The sequence below is a fragment of the Thunnus albacares genome, chromosome 14 (genome assembly GCF_914725855.1).
Source record: "Thunnus albacares chromosome 14, fThuAlb1.1, whole genome shotgun sequence".
In the NCBI taxonomy this organism is placed as follows: Eukaryota; Metazoa; Chordata; class Actinopteri; order Scombriformes; family Scombridae; genus Thunnus; species Thunnus albacares.
In genome coordinates this window covers 27,925,226-27,949,828 of record NC_058119.1, presented here as the reverse complement: position 1 = coordinate 27,949,828, position 24,603 = coordinate 27,925,226, and the positions used below count along the sequence as shown (strand labels likewise).

The 24,603-nt window shown below is 36.3% G+C and overlaps 3 protein-coding genes across 3 annotated transcripts; 2 read left to right on the top strand and 1 right to left on the bottom strand.

The window, feature by feature from the left end:
* Positions 1-6,153: 6,153 nt before the first annotated feature.
* On the top strand, positions 6,154-6,954 carry LOC122997472 (ovarian cancer G-protein coupled receptor 1-like). The gene is made up of 2 exons (XM_044373628.1): positions 6,154-6,293; positions 6,428-6,954. Exons 1-2 carry the CDS (start codon positions 6,271-6,273, stop codon positions 6,933-6,935), a joined length of 531 nt encoding a protein of 176 aa, XP_044229563.1. The 5' UTR covers positions 6,154-6,270; the 3' UTR covers positions 6,936-6,954.
* A 1,492-nt stretch (positions 6,955-8,446) lies between these two features.
* On the bottom strand, positions 8,447-11,488 carry lhb (luteinizing hormone subunit beta). Its single transcript, XM_044372976.1, has 3 exons — positions 11,398-11,488; positions 10,329-10,447; positions 8,447-8,932 (listed from the first exon to the last, which is right to left on the bottom strand). The coding sequence occupies exons 1-3, from the start codon at positions 11,486-11,488 to the stop codon at positions 8,699-8,701; spliced, it is 444 nt and encodes a 147-aa protein (XP_044228911.1). The 3' UTR covers positions 8,447-8,698.
* Positions 11,489-20,088: 8,600 nt separating this feature from the next.
* On the top strand, positions 20,089-23,068 carry LOC122997448 (cytochrome c oxidase assembly protein COX20, mitochondrial). The gene is made up of 4 exons (XM_044373581.1): positions 20,089-20,270; positions 21,942-22,056; positions 22,250-22,313; positions 22,552-23,068. Exons 1-4 carry the CDS (start codon positions 20,238-20,240, stop codon positions 22,694-22,696), a joined length of 357 nt encoding a protein of 118 aa, XP_044229516.1. The 5' UTR covers positions 20,089-20,237; the 3' UTR covers positions 22,697-23,068.
* Positions 23,069-24,603: the final 1,535 nt, after the last annotated feature.

Genomic DNA, 24,603 nt, shown 5'->3' with positions numbered 1-24,603 from the left:
CTGAACAATAGTTCTGTGGAGCAACTCTTGGTTCGGGTCACTACGGGCGACACGTGTAGCAGGAGTGTTGAACAGAGGTGCAGATCTTCTGTCCAGGGGAAAGCCTCTATTTGGGGAATGGAAACTCCATCCCCAAGTGGTGGCACAAGTATGGTAGAGATATGGCCAGGCTGCCGTAGATCTCTTTGCATTGCAAGAAAACGCTCTCTGCCCTCTGTACTTTGCCCTGTCAGACGTAAATGCATCGTTGGGCGCACTACCTCACCCGTGGCTGAACTATGTGTTCCCTCCCCTCAGCCTAATCTCCCCCACTCTAGCCAGAGTGAGAGAGCAGGGCCTGTCACTGATCCTGATAGCCCCACGGTGGCCATCCAAACACTGGGTGGCGGAGATAGTTCAGATACTGTCAGGCCAGCCGTGGCCCCTCCTGCTGTGCAGGGACCTCTTGTCTCAGGCCCAGGGAGAGATTTACCACCCCCATCCAGAACAGGTGGCACTCTGGGCCTGGCCCGTGAGTGGCTGAATTTGGATGCAGTCGGTCTGCCCCGCAACGTGATTGACACTATATGTGGACAGGACAGCAAGTTTCAGGAGAAATGACCAGCTGTTTGTGTCTTGGGCTACACCCCACAAGGGAAAACCACTGTCCCGCCAGAGGCTGTCTCACTGGATCATGGAGACTATAGAACTGGCTTACAGGTGTAAGGGCAGGCAGCCACCTGCAGGATTAAAGGCGCACTCCACCAGGGGCGTGGCTACGTCATGGGCCCTGTTTAAGGGTGTTCTGGTTAAGGACATTTGTGCTGCGGTGAGCTGGGCTATGCACAGATTTGTGAGATTCTACAGGTTGGATGTCTCAGGTCCATCTTTAGCCCACACAGTACTGGAGAAAGGGCTCTCAGGGACTGTCTAGTGGGGTTTCAGACTGGGTCGGGGAGTCATATAGCTTCGTGATATTATGCAATCCGGGAGTGGGCCATATCTCCCATAGTGAAACACCGAACGAAGTTAGAAAAAGAAAGTTGGGTTACTAATGTAATCTCTGGTTCTTTGATAACAGAGTGAGGTGTTTCACCAACACTTCCCTCCTTGCACAGCTAAGGGAAGAAACCGACACAGAATCACCTGGTCAGGGTGGTCGACCGTAATATAAAGGGTGGGCGCGGCCTTCCCACAGGTCGACCTGTCTGTCATAGACAGACGTGGTGTCATTGGAGCTTCCGTAGTGGTCACACCAGAAACGATTCCCATAGTGAAACACCCCACTCTGTTATCAAAGAACCAGGGATTACATAAGTAACCCAACGTTTTCCTCCTTTACAACTCACTTTTTCTGACTCAACAGCATAACCTGGTGGCTGGAGCTGGGCAGCACATCTACAAACAATACTGAATAAAATACAAATTCACAAACACTGTATCCTGGAAAGACATTTTGAATTATCAACATTGCCTGCAGACACAAACTTTTACGCAGTTGAAATTTAACCCATTAAATGAATTAAGTTCTGCAAATTAACCCGTTAAACTAAACTAAACTACAAAATGAAATAAATTGAGTTGTCTCTGATTTTACAGGAACACTTAAAACTGAGGCAAACTTCAAAATAATCCTAAACTGGGTTGATATACTACATATGTTTGGGAGTATATTATTGGCAGAAAGAATATTCCTGTTGATGTCAGTTGTTTTCTGCCTTATTCTCTTTGTTTATTGTTACCAGGCTGTGACTTAAAATATAATGCTAATAAATGAGAAGCACAAACTGTTAAGTTCAGTCATAACATTTATATTCTGTGTATATTATATAGTTCTGTGTTAGTGTTGTTAGAAATGGAGATGTGTCAGCCTGCAGTTGTTTCTTCCAGATTCAAGCAACACTTTACTATATGGTACACAAAATTTAGCAAAGTTACTAAGAAATGAATCAGGAACAACCTGGTAATTTGAAGAATCATTAATAAGTACTTCCCTAATGACTATATGGTAGATAATAATGAGTTACTAAAAAAGCTGTAACTCTCTTGGTTCACTCTTAGTGCTCTCATAGCATCATTTTCGGCCGCAGCAGGCAGCTGTTTTCAAAGAAAAAGCTCTAAAAAACCCACTTCTAATGATGACGGCAAATGGTGACAGCTTACTGCTGTCCAACCAGTAAGTCTACTGGTTACATAATCATGCCTGTCTACTTTTTCCTCTCTTCCATAGAAGCAGGTGTAGATTATCAGGAACCTACTGCATGTTATCACTCACCATATTTATTGTAGACTGTTTGGATGCAGAGGACGAAACATCAAACTTGGTGTAGAGAACTCAACCAGGTGTGGTCTTTCAACTTTCAAGGTAAATTTTCTGACATTACTTTTCACTTGTGTTTGTAGAGATTGTAAAAATGAAATTAGAACTGCTAACAGTCAAGATAATGAGTATGCAAACTGTGACAAGCAGACAGCTTTGGACTGTAGGTGTACAGAATACTGAGGTTAAACCAACTGTGTTTTATTTCATTTGCATTTTTTCCCCGAAATACAATTTTCATGTGTAAAAGTTGTGTAACAAAGACAAAAAAAGGGTGAGAAAATAGCTAAAAAGATAATAACATTCAAAACTGTACACTATTTTGAATCAAATAAAATGATCTAAATTAAGAGGAATGAAAAAACAAATGTTCATTATTATATTTCTGAATACAGTATTTACTGTATGTTCTGAGCCAACATTGATCCACCTAGAGGTATTTATAGTGATAATTGCAGTTTTGATGACAGCAATTATTGTCACAGCACAGTTTCCTGTGCTGTGACAATATGTTATTGATAAGTCTGATTAACCAGACGATGAACGGCACAAAATGACTCATTCATTACTTATTACTTAAAGAGTCTTTAATAGATATTTTTAGGTGTAGCTCATAGTGATGAACCTATAGAGAATTATCAGCGACTCTGCAGCTCCCCTCGGCTTTACGGAGCTTTATAGAAATTTCAGCTCATTGTTCAAATGTTAGTCTCTTGGTTCACTGTCAGCGCTTTCATAGCATCATTTTTGGCCGCAGCAGGGAGCTGTTTTCAGAGGAAAAAGCTCTAAAACCCCACTGTACACTACCTGCTCTGCACCAAACGGCAAACAGACACAGTTACTGACTAACTGGTGAACATAGTGGAGCATTTCGAGGATAAAGAGCCAAATATTTCCCTCAAGAGTTGGTAGAGAGCAAAAACAGAAATAAAAGAGAGTGAATATTGGATCTACATTCACCAGGTTAATGAGACTAACCTTTGCCCTAATATTCATGTCTTTTTCAATGCTCCTGCATGCATTCATTCAGCTTGGGATCTGCAGCTTTCAAAGGTAAATTTTGTGTATTTTGTATGTATTTTTTTGTTTGTTTGTTTGTTTACTGACATCCAGTGCAGAGGAAATAATGGTGTCATTCTATACATAATGTAGCACATAAAAACTGTGACTGTAATGATACAAATCAAGAAACAGACATGCAAACAGACATGGAAATGAACATGCAAACAGTGAAAGCTCACTGCTGTCCAACCAGTAAGTTTCTCCCTCTCTTCCCTTAAGTACAAATTTGACATGCGAGACATACAAGTATCTGTCTGTGTCATAAAATATGATGATTCATAAAATGGTTTGGTCAGACATGCAAACCTCCTTGTCCAAAATCAGAGAGCACAGAGTTATTCAACTGGTGGGATGTCAAGTGCAGAAGACAACCAACCATTTTATAAACTAAACAATCAATCAATTAATCAGGAAAATAATCAGCAGCTTAATCAGTGATGAAAATAATTGTTAGTTGCAGCCCTGAAGAAATATTATTAGGAGTAAATGTAACAAAGACACCTTTTTTGTGGCTATAATATACACTGTATTTGTGTGAACTTTCACCTCAAGACTTTAGTGATGTCACTTAACAATGTTATGTAGATATCAAAAAACTTCCATAACCTGATCTCTCATACAACAGGTTTCACTCTGAAGAAGAAGATTTCTATATCAACAACACCTCACAGATGGAAAGCAATGATTACGGCAATGTCAAATCCAACTACAATGGTTATATCTACACCAACTATGGTTATAGCAATGCAACCCACCCCTATTATGAACCACATATGTATGTGTTAACATGCATAATCATTAGTATTGGCCTTCCTTTGACTCTAGTGGCCATCTACTCTCTTTATTCCCAGGTGAGTACTTTATGACTAAGATTTATTAATTTTAGGTCATGTGTCTGTCATACAGTCTGTCTGTAAAGAATCTTCATCCTGCTTGGGGGCTGCTAAGTCTTGTAATGACCTATAGATTTAACCTAATTGAACCTTAAACACACGCAGTTAACATGTGTAGCTTCATTCTAGCTTCTCTTAAGGTGAGATTAACAGCATCATTAACTTGGAGAAAAGAAATTGTCGTCAGGTTTATCAGAACAATTTGTACAGCATTATTTGAGCTCATTATTTTGGGTTTTGATTCAAACAGTCAAGAAATATATGTAATTTTGTACAGACATTAATGGTCTCCAGAGGATGAAGCCCACTGACCCGGTTGATTCCCCTGACTTTTCCTTTAGTGCCATCATCAGGTCGATAAGTCCAATACTTTGGTTTACAACCAAATACCAGCTAAACTAATGACAATGTGATCTGCCTCAGCTGTATTTTGTATTTAGTGCTAATCAACAGATTTAACATGACCCTGGAACCCGCCGCAATCAATTTTTCACTCTACTCCCATCCGGTTGCAGATAAAAGACAAAAAAGCAATTTTGAATTCCACTGCCCACTAATCACAAGATTACAATATATTAGGGATGTGCAGATAGCACAGTAGCCTATTTGTATTTGTATCTATATTTGTTGAGGCAGCAAAAGCATTTATATTTGTATTTGAATAAAAGTGGAAAGAGGCTTAAAAATATTGTTTTTGTTTTTGTTTTTATTGCGCTTTGAATTTTAGAAAAATTCATAAACAACAAGTGTTTATGAAAACTTCCTTACGAAGGAGGTCCACTTACTGGGTCTCAAACTCAAGTCTCCCAGATCATAGATGACTGCACTGACTACTGAGCTAAACCAAATGCATCACCAATGTGCAGACAGACCTCTACTTATTTATACACCCATGACACAGAGCATGTAACATGTAGAGAAGTACTTCAAAGGTGATTCTTGCTTTGCACTTTTCATTTATTGCCTATTTTTCACAACCTAACTTTGAGGAAAGGAGATGGGAAACAACAGGTTATGGAGAGCCCTTTGAGAGCACTTCGCTTGTGTCAGTAGCTCGGCTTTTTCTCTGGGGAAAACGTCCAACTCAAGGAGTGATGTCCAAATTAGGAAATGTGTATCAGGCAGCAGGTGGATGTGACTCCCCTCATTGAGACCTGCTGATAGACGTAACAGCAGAGCAGAGGAGAGAGACTGAGATAGCGATGTAACCGACCTGCACGCTGGTATTTGACATTGTTTTTGTTTTTTTTCCTGAAAACAAATCATTTTTAAAATATCTGTATGAAATAAATGTTCATAAAAAACCCACTATTTGTGCTTTGCCAAATAACATATTTGTATTCAGTATATACTAGTCTTTTTGTCTGCATGAATTTGTTGTATGTATGTGTCTGTTTGCATCTATCTACTGTATGTTTTAGAGGCATAATGCTCAGTGGAAACAAATTTCCCCATGAGTACAATTATTATCTATCACTCTATCTTTAGCATGCTAACACGCTAAACTAAAATGGTCATTGTCATTGTGAGCATATTAGCATTTAGCTCAACAGACTCCTGTGCCTAAGTACAGCCTCATAGAGCAGTTAGCATAACTGTAGACTCTTCTTGTTGTTGAGTCTTGTAACATTGATTGGCCAGTGTGTCATATTTGATGACACATTGGCCAATGCATGAATGTTTCTGACTGCAATTGCTGGGCAGAGCTAAATGACATATTTGTCATTACGCAAAATTCAATCCACTTGTATTTTTGCACATTTTGTGCAGAGATCTTAAATGAAAAGACTAGAAAATTGAAAAAAAATGTTTCCAGCTGCTTTGTTTATTTCTACCATTGTTTTCTTGCAGGTGCAAAATAATAATGTTGCTCCAATCTACATCATCAACCTCCTCATCTCTGACATCATTCAGCTCTGCTGCCTGATCGGCAAAGTGGCAAAATCTGAGGACTGGAAGATCTATGAAATCTTCTCTTACATTCACTTCTTTAGTGTGCTGCCTAGTGTTGGCTTCATGGTCTGTATCGCCCTGGAAAGGTAGCTATCTGTCTGTCCTGTATGTTTTTAGTTACTTCCATGTGTATGACCATTATATTACCATATAAATCTGAAGCTCCTCAAAGTCAGGAATATTCTGTATCTGATGATAGACTGTGTATCTTGTGTTTCAGGTATTTGGTCACTGCATGGCCACTGTGGTACCACGTCAGAAGAACCATCAAGATCTCTCTTGTGGTCTGTGTCGTGGTCTGGACCCTTCCTCTTGTTTCTGTCGTTCCTCCCTCTTTCTTGGTTAACCCTAAGGTCTCAAAAACCATTTTCGCCATCTTCTTCCTCGCTCCTTTCCCACTGCTCATATTCTTCCTGGGTGGGACCCTCAAAGCCCTGTCTGCTGCCATCTCGGTCTCCTCTGATGAAAAACGACGAATTGTGGGAATGTTGGTCCTGGTGCTGCTCATCTACACACTGCTGTTTCTACCCACTATCATCATGTTCCTGGTAGAAGAATCAATTCATAATCATACCTTCAGCGACCTGAGTGAAATGCTTTTTGAGTGCAGTCCTCTTGCAGACTTGATTCTGTATGTTTTCATTAGGAAAGGGGCCATAGACAAGCTTTTGGCCTCTCTGTGTTGTTGCAGAATGGACAGTGATGATAACAGCAGATCATCAGTATGAAAGACAACAACATGTACACAGTCAGCTCCATGCAGGCAGAGAAAGAGGGAGAAAGAAAAGGGAGAAAACAGATGTTAACTGTAATGTGTCTGAATGTTCACTAAAATACACTTAAACTAGCAAACAAAAAATAAAGTGTTGTATATGAGTGTATGACAACAAAAGACTTTGTGCCACATCATTAGTTGAAATGTTTGTGTCAGTTATGCTAAAAGAAAACTACTAACACTGTTTGTTGTCAGCCAGTGGTGTGACCATCACAAGTAGATGAAAAGGAAGCATTGTTTTGATTATGTTGTGAGAGAAGTGGTTGGTGGGAAATGTTTGTCCATGCAGGTTAACTTTTTCTGGTTCATTGTTAGGGCTTCAACAAATGTCCATTAAGTTGATATCTATCATTATTATCCTTTGAAGGGGACATAACATGCTTTTTGTGATTTTCTGTCATTTATATTCATAATTTAAGTCTGCCAAGGGCCAGCTTCCTGGAGCTGGCCAATCAGAACAGAGTAGGCTCATCAGGAGGGGGGCTTTAAAGAGACAGAAGCTAAAACTGCCTGTTTCAGACAGAGGCTGAACTGAGGAGCTGCATAAATGGCCAGTATAAGATAAATAAGGAGTTTTTTGAACTGTAAGTTATGCAAAAATATTCCAATAGAGCCCCAGAATAAAAACATAGACCTGGAATTGTGCATGTTATGTCCCCTTTAATCAAAGAAGCAAACCAGATATGACTTGTTGATCAACTGAGCTGTTCAACATCATGATCACCCTGTTATTATAGCTGCCACTCCGTCTTATTTCTACAGGGAGATCATCATATCAAGAGTATAGACTTTTTTTTCTTTGGGCTCTCATACACATTATAACTTGTTACTTTTTTCCTACCTATAACTATGTATGTATATATAAAAGTTAAACAACAGATGATTTACTTCTTTTTATTTAATGTAAGTTATATTTTAGGGGATTTTGTGGTCGGCATGCTATGGCTTGGCGATACTGATAAAATCTTATGTCACGGTGCTTTTATAAGAAATTGTAAATTTTTTGGAAATTCAATAAAAATATGTTTTTCTAGACAAAAATGAGAATGTTTCCTTTTGACTAACTCTGTGAATTAAACCATATGGGCACCTGACTGACACACCTGAAAAACTGCAAACTGGCGAATAAAACCATTTATTAATTCCTTATGGATCAGTTATAAGGATCAATAAGAACAAACTTTTGGGTCGCCAGGTTGATGAAACTCCTCCTCCAGCACGACACTCAGGAATATATAAAATATACCTCCAATAGACTGTTCAACTACTTACATTCTAGTTAAAAGGCTGCAGGGCTTCTGGACCAAACTGTGCAATTACTTCTACAGTACAATTCTGCAACACTACCAAAGCAGTTCTTGTGCAGTGCAATTTCATTTAATATTCATTTTTAAATCAAAGGATTAGTGTCAACAAATTATTACAATAGCTTCTGTCAGTGTACCCATTTTATAACCCCAATGACAAAGTTTGTCTTGCACACCAGTCTCACACAACATGTTCTCACAGACAGATCAGATCTGATATGTAACACAAGAGTAACCCACGGTCTTCCTGTTCATGGAAATTTGCCCACAGTTATTGCACAAGACATAGAAACATCATTCTTTGCTCTGTGTAACATTTTTTATTCACCACAGCTGATACGAAAAGTTAGAACAGTTTTTGTATCTACTTATTGATTTTTAATGTGTTTTAAGCTGCTTTAACTTGAGCCTAGTAGTAGAAAGGTATGTCATTCATGCAGAAGTCGGGCTGCAGGCTCTCGAAGGTGCAGTCAGACGTGTCCATGGCACAGCGGCCGCAGTGGCAGCTCAAAGCCACTGGGTAGGTGACCGTGGGATCCACACCGGGAGGACAGTCAGGAAGTTCAAATGTCTTGTAGTAAAAGTCCCGATACGTGCACACATGCTGGTACACTTTGCTGAACGGTATCTTGATGACAGGGTCCTGAAAGGAAGAACAAGTAACATGGTGTATTCATTTCTAAAGACTAATGCCACAACAGGGTCAGGAACACTTATCTTTCTGGCAGAGTTCCTAGTAGCCCCTGATGATAATGTCTCCTAAATATAATGTCTCCTTAAAATAACTTCACCAAGGATCAATTTCAAGGCCACTACTTTTTAATCTATATATCTATCTATAATCTATACAGCATAGTATACATATCTATATATATTATCCCTCTGTGGTGTCATCAGGGTTCACAGCATCTCTTTCCATAACTATGCTGATGACACACAGTTTATGTGGCCGTGTCTCCTGACGACAAAAGGACCAATTGATGCTCATCTCAGATGTAATTTAGATATCAGTGCCTGGATGTCACAAAACATTTTACAGCTCAACCAGGATAAAACTGAAATTTCAGTCATAGTTTCTAAGGCTCAAGAAACCTCGTTGTCTTTGACTCAGAACAGAACTTTAGACTTTATGCGTGGTATGTCACCAAATCTTCCTTTTATCATCTCAAACATAAAGTGTGACCACTTCTCTGTCAGAGTGACGCAGAGAATGCATGTTTTTATATTCAGCAGGCAGGACTATTGTAATGCTCTCTCTTATCTGGTCTACCCAGCCAGTTACAAATGATTCAGAACTCCTGCTGCCCGAGTGCCGACCAGCAGCAGAAGGAGAGAACACATTACACCTGTGTTAAAGTCCTTACATTGGTTGTCTGTCAGTTTCCATATTGACTTTTAAATACTTTCACTTGTTTTTAAAGCTCTTCATGGTCTTACTCTAACATGCTTACAATGTATAACCTCAGATCCTCTGCAGTCTTTTAGTTAAACTTTTGGTGAGGCATTTTTTTAGTGTTTATGCTCCGCCGGAGGATCTGCAAGAACAACTGAATATGTTGATATCTTTAAACTTAAAACATCTTTAGCCTGGCTTTTGATTAGAATATTTTATGGGCTTAATTTATTTTATTGTATTCATGTTTTAATATGTTTTATTCTCTCTTATCTATTTCATTGGCCACTCTTTTACCTGTTTTGTCCAGTTCTAGTTTTATTTGATTTTAAATATATTTATTGGTTTTATTACATTTTCATATTTTCTTGTTTTCTCATGTGCACTAGTATTGTTTACATTTGTTCTGTCTTATTATCAGCTTGTCAGTCATCTGTAAAGCACTTTGAATTGTACTAACCTGTACAAAAGGTGCTATACAAATAAAGTTTGATTGATTTATTGATTGATAGTCTATTTATTTTAGTTAACAGGTGACACAAGTGTTAAATACAAAATCTCAAAAACACACTAAGAGAGCAGCCGATATAAAAAGAAACTGCACCTGTAAGACTCATTGCCTCGTTGTGCATTACAGACAATATACCTTGGTGATGCAGTGGCCACTGCAGATGGTTGTTTCCACCGGGTGACACGAGGCACAGCCCTCTTTCTCCACAGACACCGTCTGGTTGATGAGCTGGCAGGGCGGCAGCTGGAAGGCCGCTGGTGATGGAAGATATTGCAGGTTGATTTAAATATGTTACTTTAAATACATACAGTAGGTGGTTATGTACAGTATATACAGCCTGCTCAAATATACAGTAATGAATGATATGTATATATGTTGTATTTAAAATTAAAATAAATAAACATTTCATGAAATGTGTGAAAAGAGTGAAAGTGTAACACCATATTGCATATTTCACTGCATTATATTGAAGTCAGTTTCATGGGTGTGCTTTTTTTTCTTAAACTTCCACTTAAGTTAAAAAATCTTGCAAATATTCCCTTCATTATGAGCCAAAGGCTTCTGTTTCATGAGTAAACATGATCATAAAAACAGATTTTAAGGATCTGCTCATCTGTAGCATCTGTTCAACATCACCACAGAATATGGCAAGATGGAAACAACTGAATTCACCCAAAACTCAACAGTAAATGACCTACAAAGTCATAATCAAGAAGGCTAAAACAACCAAAAGACTCTTAAGTGAATGATAAAGCTATATTATGTATACACAGAAAAAGATGAAACTGATGAAAGATGAAATTATAATTTGAATTTAACAGTGTGAGACCCTTTCTGGGAAAACAGATAAACTTTTATTTTTTTTTAGTTTTTTATTTAAAGTTATATTTATTTGTTTTTTTCCTTTTTATTTATTTATGTTTTGTTATTACTGTTACAATGTCTGACATGTAAGGAAAGGCCTCATTTTATGGTTGGACTATAAACTATTTGCCTTTGATATTATCCCTCATATTCTCTGTGAATAGATGTGCATCTTTACTGCCGGATGTTATTTCAAAATATGAATAAAGTTATTGTTGTAAAAAAAAATTTCTAACTTTCCAATAATAACATTTTTTCCGGATTTTACTAAATTATTTGGTGAAAATAGAGTTTCAGATTAACATAATCTCCAAAGATTAAAACTGTCTAATCATTTTACCTGCAGGAGTCAGGGGCCAAATGGGAGATGAAACTCCCAGAAACAAACTCAGCATCAGGGGAAACATCAGTCTGGTGACCTGTACAGCCATCGTCCTGGAGGAGACAAAGTTGGTTCATTAAATTATTAATTATCAGGTTCACTTGCTGGTTAACATGGTTGGTCATGGAGGAAGGTAGTTCCTGGAGGATTTAGTGAGTTATGGATCTGGATTTAAATTCTCTTGAGGAGCTCAGATGGGGAAATTCAGTTAATTCTTCTAATTTAGCCTCTATGTGACCAGTTTGTTTGCTGATTCCTTCTGACTTGATATCCCTGTTGTATAGCCATATATGGCTATAAACACATATTTAAAACATTTATTAATCTGTTGTCTAAAACATAGTTTGAGGTGTCTTGAAAGATATTAATAATATGTTTCTAGTCTGGATTATAATGTTATATATACTGTATATGAGTAATTATAATAGTAGTAACAACCATGAGTAACCATGAGTCTTTTTTTTTTGGTCTATATCCTCTACTTGTGTTGACTTTTCGGCTTTAACTAATCAGGAAAGAGCCTTTAATGGTGAGTTCTGGAAGAATTTGAGCCATTAATCATCTAATAATTATATATTAACATTGACAGCTGTAGTCTTTATGGCTTGTTGGAAAGAGGAAATACACACAGCCAGGCAAATTTATATTCATTGACTTGATGAAACCAATAAATAAATGTCCCTGTTGTTGTCTGTGACTCGACTTACCTTTCTGGAGTCTGTCGCCGGTGTGCTGAGGCTGACTGTCCTCGTCAGTATTTATACAGCACAGGGGAGTCCGGTATCCAGGATGAAACTCACTCATGTTGGATGTCACGTTGCTTCGACCCTGGTCACCTGTTTCCATGACACTTTTACATCCAGTTAAACACTTACAACCTTCCAGTATAATATAACATTCAAGGGAGTAGTTGGAGGTTCAGCGTCTAACTCAAGAAGAGAAGAAAGTTTAAGGTCATATGTCATATCTGGTGTCCTTTAGACTGTGATGTAAAGCTGGACTTAACTGTAATCACAATCACCACATGGTCAATGAGTAAATCACTGTACAGCAGTGAGTTAAGAGAGATAATTGAAATAGATAATTATTATACTATTAAATTATTGGTGTCTAGTCCATTGTCTGTTTCACTCTTTCTGTTTTAATATTAGTGGTATTCAATAGCAGAATGTAACTAAGTACTGTAGCCTACTTTAGTACAATTTTAAGGTACTTGTACTTTACTTTAGTTTTTCCATTTTATGCTACTTTGTACTTATAATTCACTACATTTTAAAGGGTAATATTGTTCTTTTTACTCCATTGCATTTATTTCACAGCTGTAGTTAATAACTACTTTTCAGATCAATATTTTATATGTAAAACATGTTATCATATCTATAAATTAACAATACAATAGCATTGTTATAGATTAGAGTACCCAGCAGTATAAATTGTTAAGATGTTGACAAATTTAAAATGCAGCTTACATGTCTGTGTCAATAAATCAGTTTTGATATTCAAATTATATATTTATATTAAATATTCACCCGAAATGAGGACAGTTTGCATAATGAGTGCTTTTACTTTGACGGTTTCTACATTTTGTGTCCCATACTTATGTACTTTTACTTAAGTAAGATTTTGAATGCAATAACTTTACTTGTAATACTCATTGTGGTATTGTTACTTCAGTATTTCTTCCACCACTGGTGGTATTAGGAGGAGTATTATTGTCTGTGACCACCAGAGGGCGCTTTTGCCCCTTTCACAGCTTTCTCCACCTGTGTATTATGAGCACTAGTCTACACTGTAAAAAAAAAGTTATTTTTCACAGAAATTTACTGTATAATTTTACAGGGTTTTTTTGTTTTTTTCTACATTAAGTGTAAATGCCATAAAAACGCAGTAAATTATTTTTTATTAAAAATATTCACCATAAAATTTTTACTTTAAATTTCATGTAAAAAAAAAAAAAGTTAAAAAATGTAAAAAAAAAAACACTTACCGTCAAATAACGGTAAAAAACCTCTAGTTATTCTATTTTTTTCTATTCTATTTTTAAATACAGATATTTACTGTAGACATTATCTGCATTTTTACAGTCCAACTGTTGTAAAATAAAAACAAAAAATATAAAATATTGCTAGAATGCTAAATAAATGTATAAATGTGAAAAAAAAGAAAAACATTGCAGAAATACCTTAAAATTACCTAATTAAAATAAAGGCTTGTTTTATACAGTATTCTGTTGTAAATTAATAGAATTATCCAATTTATCCTAAAGACTGCCCCATCAAAGCACAAATTTCTGAATGTAAAACACAAAAAAATTATGTAAAATTATATTCAAATTATCCTCCTTTAACACCCATTAATGGGTAAATGGTTTTAGGCTTTAATTGTATGTGATTATCTCATCTATTTACAGTAAATTCCTGGTAAATACTGGTTTTATACTGTACAAAAAATAGGATCATGTGAAAATGGCATACGAAAACATAATTTCAATAATCATTACTTCATATAAACATTATTTGAAAGTAATTGCAAGCAACTGTCTACAGACTTTTCCAATTAATGTATGAGATTTACTGTATATAAATAGTATCTGACAGTAATTACAAGCAACTATCTAACATATCCGTCTGACACTCTTCTTCAGAGGCATATTTCTTATATATTGTGTGTACACTGCCGTCATTCTTCAGAACCTGCCACTTATAGGGTATTTGAGGCTAAAGAGAGCTATTGTATTTAGGTCTTGATGCACAACATATTGGTGTTGGGGCTACATATCAAATCAAATGGTGATAAAAATGTATGTTTGTTGTATCCTATGTTCCATCCTAATGCTGAGGAAAGCCTAGGGCTGAGACCCTTTTTTGCTGCTGTGCATCATCAAAAAGTGATGTACACTTATTTGTGAGGGCTGACAACTTCATTTATTTTTTTTTGTGAGATGCTGCCAAGACAGTGTTTTTTGTCACCATACATATTGACATGAGCAACACATGATAGGGATTTATTCACATTATTTTATATATAATGTGTATATTTATTGTTTGTTTTTTATTTTAAACTGTATATTCTGTATAATTCAAATATTATATTGCAAGTCAAAAACTGAAAATCAATCTCTTGCCTAAAGCTTGTGCAAAATACTACAGCTTGCTGCAGTTTTTATTTAGCTAAATGGCCTATTTGCATTATTATAGATATTGAGCATTAACAGTTAATGTTTTGAGACCTGAAAGGATGGCTTCTAGTAAAGTGTGTGCAACCCAGGTTTTGAAGACAGTGTCTAGCAGGACCTAGAAAACAATGCAAGACAGGATTGAGTTCAAAGCTTGTTGAAAGCATTTTTCCATACCTGCGCTGATTTTCTCTCAAGCTTAATATTACCAGACCGTTTCTGATTCAGACAAGACAGCTTATGAACTGACAGCTTTTCATGACAGAGCTTAACTGTTCTGTTCGCAGTCCCTCACTAGTTCAAAGTCAATGTAACTCAACCACAGCAGAATGGTCTCTTTCTCTTTAATCAACTGTGTGACAAATGCAATCCTTCAAGATCAGGCAAACAAGATGGTATTTTTCCTTGATGATGCTCGATGTTTCAACAATTTCAGGGTTCTAAATTAATGGATGTATTAGTCTACACAGCAGAAAAAAGTAATCATCAGATAGAATACTATGTTTCCTTGTGCAAGCTTCAAATACGGGTAGATTTTCCATTTGGTGAGTAAATATACCAAACTAGTCATGTGTTGCAGACAGAGACTCAGGCTGTAGTGTAACTTGCAGTTGTTTTTTTATCTGCACACTTTACAACCACAACAAAGCAGTATGTATAGTTTACAGTCCATCAGCATATTTTTGCTGCTGTTAAAACCCACTAGCTTTGTGCTAACTACTGCAACTGGAGGAAGTTCCTCTTCTTCTACTACTTCTGCCTCAAAACTCTCACCTTACTCAAAGGCACAACCTGGTGGCAGAATGGCAGAAGTCATACAACATATCCACACACATTAATACTGCATAAAATACAAAATTATGAACCCTAGATCCTGGAAAACATGTTAGATCAGATTATTTATTTTTGCTCAAACAGTTTATTAACGTGAAGTTAATTTATAAAGTTAATCAACCTGCATGATGTTCTTTAGTTTTATGTTGACATTCCAGATTGAAGTTGATTTAAATAAATAAAGATACTTTTACATAGACCGTCTGTTTTTTGTACATTCAGAACTCCATATATTAATGTGAAATGTCTGTAGATATATTGGGGAGTTGCTTGCAATTACTGTCACTAATAAAGTAAGCCCTATACAATAGTGGGAAACGCCTGTAAATATATTGGAGAGTTGATTTTAATTTCTGTCAAAAATGTTCATATAATGTATACGCCATACATTTATGGGAAAAGCCTGAAAATATATTGGAGAGCTGCTTGTAATTACTGTTGAATAGTGTTTATATAAAGTTAACCTCATACATTAATGGGGAAATGTATGTAGATATATTTGATAGTTGCTTTTAAATACTATCAAATAATGTTTATATAAAGTAAACCCCATACATTTATGGGAAAAGCCTGTAAATATATTGGAGAGTTGCTTGTAATTACTGTCAAATAATGTTTATATAAAGTAATGATTATTAAAATTATGGTTTTGTAAACTATTATCACATGATCTCATTTTTTGTACCGTATAAAACCAACATTTACCAGGGATCTACTGTAAATAGATTGGATAATAACATAAAATAAAAGCTTAAAGCTCTCAAGATACCATTAATGGATGTTAAAGGAGGGAAATTTGAATGTAATTTTACATATTTTTTCTGTGTTTTACATCCAGAAATCTGTACTTTGATTGGGGATGGATTGGATAATCCTATGAATTGTCTTCATTTAAATTAGGTAATTTTAAGGTAGTTCTGCAATCTTTTTCATTTTTGTGCAGATTTATACATTTGTTTAACATTCTAGAAATGTTTTATAATGATATTTTCTTTTTATTTTACAATGGTTGGACTGTAAAAATGTAGACAATGTCCAAAGTAAATATCCGTATTTTTAAAATAAATCTCTGTAGAATAACTAAAGGTTTTTCACTGTTATTTGACGGTAAGTGTTTGGCAAATTTTGCTGCCAGACTTTTTTCTTTTTTTTTTTTTTTTACAGTGTACATTATGTGCATCCTACACTATGCTGTTTATTCATCTTTGTTTAATTATATGTATATACAGTAGGCCTATATGTAGATGTTTAATGAGTGTATTCATGTGTAGAGGGGTAAAACACTGAGAACTGTTCATACTTGTTATCAAGGTTTACACAGAAAAAAGAACAATGCAGAATGGAGGCTAAATGATATTTATTGAGTAATACAAATATTTCTATTAGATTGTTCATAATAAGAATAGATCTGAGGCTTCACTACCTTTGACAGATATCATCTCCCATATGGTCTAGTGGTTAGGATTCCTGGTTTTCATCCAGGCGGTCCTGGTTCTAAAACTTTTCCATTGGGAGTTACATTAAAGCAGTTGTCAATAACAAAATAGAAATGTGTATGTGGGAGTACATAGCTGATGGTCCTACTTAGAGCTTGGTATTTGATTATCGATTGTACCAAAATGTGCATATTGTCAACAGTAAAAAAGAAAGATGTCCATTATCCTATGTGAGAAAATTCCGTAAACAATTATTACTCAATATTCCTTTGACGAAATTAAATAAGAATCTATAATACTTTTAGAAATATACTATATAATGTATAATATTGACTAAACTTAAGAATTTGTATTTATTAGTATGTAACTCTCTAATTTGTGTAGTTTTTCATATTTTATACCATAATTCCTTTTAAAGGGGCATCTAACTTTCCAGAAAACGATCAGTCTATCATTGTTTTTGTTACAAGAGCTAGTTGAGGAAATAATTTCCATCTTGACCACATGCACACAGGATACGAGACTGTCGGGTAGTAATCTGCTGCTACTGGTGAAATAATCCTGTTTTATCAGTGTGGGATCACTGTGACACACTGACTTCCTCCTGACATGGGTTATTTTAGACTTTGATCCTTTGACATCCATTTTCCTTCCTTTGTCGTTTAGAGAATGAAGGTTGTTAATGGGTGAAGATGACACAATATGATGCCTGTTTGGAACAAATAAGCAGACCTCAACCTTGAATCCCAATTCCATTAATTGCTTCTATTCTAGGCTACATTTAATGTGTGGATCATAATACAAAACTTTGTGGATCCCAGAGTGGAGATTTCACTCGCAGAAACAAAAAGCTTTTAATGCTGCCCAAAACTTTAGGTTAGATTGTAAAATTTTAATGTCACACAGTGTTACACTTTTTATGCTGTATGTTATGCTACTGTATTTCCTATGCCCTATGCTGCGTTTACATATGATAATGTTGAAAGCTCCACTATAAGTGGCTGAGACAAACTCCACTCAAACCCTGACTAAATTATTTAATTATAATTGGTGATAAGTCGAAACATGGTCAAATGTCTTATACCATTTGTGTGGAACTTGCACAATATGTACTGAACTACATCTGAACTTTCAAGCGAAACTAAACAAACACAAACAATCATCTAGGACATAAACAACCTGTAGAGAACCTGAGGCCAAAGGAGAAGCTGCAGTTTTCTGCACCTAGCAGACATCCCTATATTTGAACCTCAAACATAAAAAAGTAGAAGTTTCAAATGTTCCATTGAATGTGTTGTATGTGACAGTCAAAGAAAGGTCACTGATTCATGGTTAGCAAGTCATAAAACATCAGCATGTAGCTGGTAGATGTCCTGGTGGAAGATCATATATGGATGTAGGAATGTAAGAAGGTGGAGATGTATTGAAATAAAAAGAAAAGCCAAGAGAGACTGGGGGTCTCTCTCTGGGCTTCCTTTTTGGGTCGTCATTTGAGGTCCTTTTGCCAGTTTGCCTTTTTCTCTCTGCTTTAATTCTTTAATCTCTTTAATCTTAATTTTTTTTCTCAAGTTTTTGTATTTTACTTTACTCATTTTTGAAAAAAAAAAACAAATAAAACTGGTCTATTTTTATACACTCCAATCAAAGTTCCTGACTTGTGCTCATCTCTGAGGTCTTCTGGTATCTCTGTCCAGGTCAGAGAGCACCCCCCTTGGGATATGGCTGACATAAGATTTAAATTTATTTAGATTACAAATGTATAATGATATTTGCTAAGGATGAACTTGCAATGTTTCTTAATTAACAGAATTGTAAAGGTTTAGATTTAATGATTGAGATCAACCTGCTGCACATGTGATAGAGGTTTAATTTCCATATAGAATCAGGTTGAAAGGTTTCTTTTAGGTGTTTAATTGGATTAACTGTTAGGGCCAGGGCATCGAAGCTGCCCTATAAAACCGGGCCTCCTCCTGTGATGACCTGTTAGAAGGTCATCTTGGAGTGCTTGCAAACCTCCAACACCTATTTGCACCAATACACTTCACTGCGACCCGGCTGTCAGGCATTCCTGACTAAATAGGCCCATTTAGAGTGGTTCAATAACAGCTGGTGATTATAGAAGCCAGGCTGAACTCTGGTTCCCTAAGCAAGGTTTGGATAGTCTCGCGTGTAGATTTTGGAATTGATAACTAGGTCAGAGGTAGAGAACAGTTGTCTGCCGGTGCCTTATCCACATTGGCAGGGAGTATCAGTTATCTGGAGGCAGAAACCATTACAATAAGATATTAAATATTAAGTAATGTATATATATATATATATATATATATATATATATATATATATATATATATATATATATATATATATATATATATATATCATCAAAGAAGGAAAAAGAAAATCCTGCAATATAAATCTGCTGTATTGCAGGATTTTCTTTTCTTTTTTTCCCTTTTTTTTTTTTTTTTGGTTCAACATGTCAACAACATGTAGGCTACTTTATTGCATCTGTAAACAGGAAACAGCTGTAGGCTATTCCTTATCAAATAAATAGGCCTACAAGAAAAAAGGTAAACAAGCAATATAAAAAATGAAATGATGAATACCAAATAATTGTAAAATAATAATAATAATAATAATAATAATAATAAGAAGAAGAAGAAGAAGAAGAAGAAGAAGAAGAAGAAGAGGAGGAGGAAGAAGAATTAAAAAAAAAAAAAGCAAGAAATACTCAGAAAAAATACATACATTTTAAAAAAGGAAAATGAAACTCATGGCATTTTAGTAACCCGGTGTTACACCGTATTTGGTGACCCATCAGATTCTGTGACCTGCAGTGTTGGAAGAAGTACTAAGATCCTTTACTTAAGTAAAATTATATATTAAATAAATTTAACAAAGTACAATATTAATACTGATGAGTCAATGCATAAGCAACATTTTATTATATCAGTAATTTTCTGCAAAATTACTTTAGTACCTTAAGTATATTTAGCGGGTAATACTTCTGTACTTTTACTTAAGTAGGATTTTGAATGCAGAATTTTTACTTATAATTAAGTAATGTTACATCATGGTATTAATACTTTAACTTAAGTAAAGTATCTGAGTACTTCTTCCAGCACTGCAGGTCACAGAATCTGATGTGTCACCAAATTCGATGAAACACCGGAACTACACATCAGCAAACTCCGTTTCCTCTTCTCGAGTCGGCGATTAATAGCAGTCGGACCTATTCGACACACACAGCGCATGCGTAGAGCCCAATGTGATTACGAAAATGCCTGTTACATGACTGTTTTTGAGATAAATTCGTTGTAAACTTTGCATTATTAGACACGCTCGGTGGTAAAATGACAAGTGAAGAAGAGGAGAGCAAGAGCAAGGTAAGAGCCGGAAGTAATGTGTCGTTGCTAGGAAACACGAAGCTTCCAGTTTTTAGAAGGTCAAGAGTTGCACAAACGTCCATTTGATTCATTACGTTTCAAATGTTATTCTCGATGGAGTGTCGTTACGGTTATTTTGGCTGTCAGATCAGCTAAAAGCTAGAGGAAAAGCGAGCTCAGAGAATAGTCGTTTGTAAATGATTTTAAATCAAACATTTGTTTCTATCTGAGTTATGTGTTGACGTCCAGAGACGACAAGTTCTCAGCTTGCTTTGGGAGAAATTAACTGAGTTTTTAATGAGCTAAAATTCAAGTAATGTAGCCAACTCAAGTGTCAAGTGTAGGGAGTCAGTAAAGCTAGCTAGCAAAAAGATAACCGTGGTCAGACATGATCGGATTAGGCCAGATCCCGCTCGAAAATGTAATACTTAAAAATAAATTCGGGCACAGACACGGAGCTCAAATCGCTGATAGTGAGTGAAATAGATTTTCTGAAACATGTTGTCCCAATGAAAAATTCGGCTCACAGTTTATTCTCATAATGGCACTACAGTACTATAAAACCTTGACCTTTTTCAGTGGCTCCACCGGTCGCTAATGTCAGCCAAATGCACACTTTAAACTTTAAACTTTAAAGGACGGGTTCACAGTTTCTCAAGTCTATTTTAAAGCAGCTGTCAGGTGTCCATATGAACAGTGAAAGAGGTTTTCCTCGCTGTAATCATTCCCCATGGTCATACTGGCTATTAAAAGATCCCCTTCAAATGTGCTTTCAATTTAAGTGATGGAGGCCAAAATCTACAGTCCTCTTGTGCAAAAACGCATTAAAAGTTTATCTGAACTTAATATGAAGCTTTAGCTGTCCAGATTTAAATCATATATTTCAGTTACTCTTTTCAGTGCCAAATATTTTTGTCATGATCCTTCCACTTCAGCTGAACAGCCTATGTTATTGAAAAGACTGTAACATTGAAAGATATCTACTTATTATGACTCATTTGGACGCTGAAGCTTTATATTAGCTTCAGATAAACTTTTAAATCCATTTTTGCACAGAAGGAGGACTGTGGATTTTGTCCCCCATCACTTAGGCTACATTGTAAGTGCATTATGAAGGGATCTTCTAAAGGTCAGTATGAACAGGAGGAATGATTACAGCAAGAAAAACATGTTTCAGTGTTCGTTTTGGCTCCTGACTGTAATTTTAAGTCAGACTTGAAATGTGAACCCATCCTTTAACACTTGTTTGAAGGTAGTTTTGTTTGGTGTATCAGCTCTAATGTCTTCGATGAGTAGGCCTAATTGATGAGTTGACATAATACTCATATTTAAATACTTAAATATGAGTATTATATAAACTTTCATGGTTCAGCAATTAAGTATTCAAGGAAAACTTGTGCCCTGGTTTATCTCCAGAGATAAAGAACACATTCATACAGTTAAGACAAATTACAGTATGACAACAATAAATAAAGATGCTCATGCTGAAATTATTGAAATAAATAGTCACAAATAATTATGGGATATTACTAGTATAAAAAGAACACATTACGTTTCCGTGAACTGGAAGTATGAATTTATGTCTGAGTTTTACATGCAAGAAAAAAAAGTCACATCTGGGGTCTAATTCTGTCCCTTTGTGTTCTCTCTCTCCATCTGTCTGGGTTTCAGGGATTTAGGCTGCTGGGAATTCTGGATGTCCAGAACACTCCGTGTGCCAGAGAGGCCGTCCTGCACGGAGCTGGAGGCTCACTAACAGCTGGCCTGCTGCACTTTCTGGCCACCAGTGAGTTGAGCCTGAACAGTTTTTTTTTTTTAACTACTTTATTAAGACATTGTTTGAGTTCATTGACAACATCCACACTGGGTTCACAGCCCAAATTTAATCATGTTTCAAGTGTTCAAGTGTGCATTTGAACTCTGAAATGAATTTGTATGGTGTTTGAACTCTCAGCAGCAGTCTGTCCTCTTGTCTGCAGGTCGGGTGAAGAGGTCTTTCGACGTGGGATTTGCAGGTTTCATGCTCACCACAGTTGGATCCTGGTAAGTCTTTATGTTGTCTTTACGCTCACATGTCTTTTACTGTCTGACCACAACGAATACTTTGTCATATCAGGTAATCTGTTATTTGATTATTGCTTAAACCACATCAGGAAGCTACCTTTTAATGGGATTTTATGCTCACACAAATCTAAAATGTTACCCAAGCATCATGCGTGTCCCTGAAAGCTGAATTTCTGCTGTTTCCAGTGACCAGAAACCCTGTCATGTCTCCCTCCAGGTTATACTGCAGGATGAGCAACGCTAAGCTTCGTGTACAACAGAGGATGATCCAGGACGGCATCAAGAACAAGGTCGTCTATGAAGGGACCGTCCTGGACCCTACAAACAAACCCCAAGCAGAAACACCATCAGGCCCTTCGTGACCTCCAGCGCTGAAACTCCTCCTCGTCCTCCTCCTCCTCCTCCTCTTCCTCCTCTGTCAGGGCTCCGAGGAGACGAGAGGACTCTTGTCAGCTGTCACTGTCATATCCTGTTGTTGCGTTTTCCAAAAGACTGACTTCACGTGCACAAATAATGGAATGAAAAAAAAACAGTTGTGTTTTGTTGGTTCTGTTTTTGTTTTTTTTTCTTTGTGGGTTTTTTTTTTGTCTGACAGGAAACAGCAAACCTTAAACAATTGACGTCATATTCCAACCTGTCCACATATGGACTTTTTGACTGAAAGAGTAAGCTGTTCCTAAAATGCACCCTGATCCTGAAATAAAAATGTTTGTGAACCAAATTTACCAGTTAAATCCTCAATACCTGAAATTCTGAGATTCCAGTGACTCATTCAGTGTTCATTATTTACACCAATCAGACACTTAATAGTACAAGGAAGTTGAGAAAACTACTAGTGTGATGTCAGACTGTTGCTGTACATCAGATACTGCCGCTGTATGTAATCTGCTGTGCATTTAAAACAGCCTGAGCTACTGTACTGATAATAAGTCATAAAAATGGTAGAAAAAAATAACTCTGCTTAGATAACAGGTACAATAAGGGTTAAGCAACACAACACGGGGCTGAAAATGGTAATATATAATGACAGCTTACTGATTGAAAACAGAAAAAATACTATCCAGTTTTAAGTCAGACTGCATCCCTGCAGAGGTTGAAACCACATTATGGGCTGAGATGTTTCCATTCAGATGTCTTTTTAATTTAAAAAAAATGCATGTTTGAGGTAGGGTATGTATCAGAAACACAAGTCATCTGTGAAATATGATATTAAGTGCTGTGAATCTGAACTGTTTGTCTGACTGACCTTAAACTGTATTTATTTTTACTATTTGTTCTGACTCTAAATAATTGTGAAGCCGTTTCAAAAGGTAAATCAGAACTGAATCATTATGATAAACTTGTGCTAAAGTGCTGTAGAAGTAGTAATAAACAATAAAGAACCAGAATTATTAATTAATTAAATAGCTGATGTGTAGTCAGTGATGTCACAGCAGGTGTTTGTGCAACATGCTTGGAGTTATCAACCTCCATATGGTTGTGCAGCAACGATTATGTGACTCAGTGATGAATCAGCCTTGAAATTCACATGGAAGCCTGATTATTCAATCACTTAGTATTTAAGCAGTAAATGTGTGGAAAATAAATTGTGAAACGAAATGTAATAAAATGACTCGAGTAAGTTGATTGTCATATTTGATATTTATTCATTTCAGAAGGTATCAGTTAATTGAAACAAAGATCTGCAGGATCAATACAAGTTATTATCAGCAAATTGAGAAAGGGATCCACAGCATTGAGACTGCAGCTGACTCAAAACTATAAATCCCTGCAGGCCCCAGGTAGGAAATCATAACAACTCACATCATATTTTTTTTATGATATGGTCTTATTATTTTCTCCCTGTATGTGCCCCCCCCCCCCCCCCCCCCCTTGGTTTCCTAATTAGTCAATTCAAGTGTATGTCTTATCACTGCTATGCGGACGACACACAGCTATACTTTTCTGTCAATTCAAATGACCTTAGCAAATTCTTCACCCTGCAAGACTGCCTAACAGCTATCAATGACAGGATGTTGGATAACCTCCTCCAACTTATCCCTGACAAAACAGAAGTCCTTATTATCGGCCCTGAGAGCATTTATGAAAAAGTACAGCAGCATATCGGTCCATTAGCAGTAAATGTTAAGCAAGCCTCAAAAAACTTGGGAGTCTTCTTTGACTGACACATGAACTTTGAGTGCCACATAAAGAAAGTGGTCCAATCCTGTTTCTTCCATCTAAGAAACATTGCGAAAACCAAAGCCATATTATCATTTAAAGATCTGGA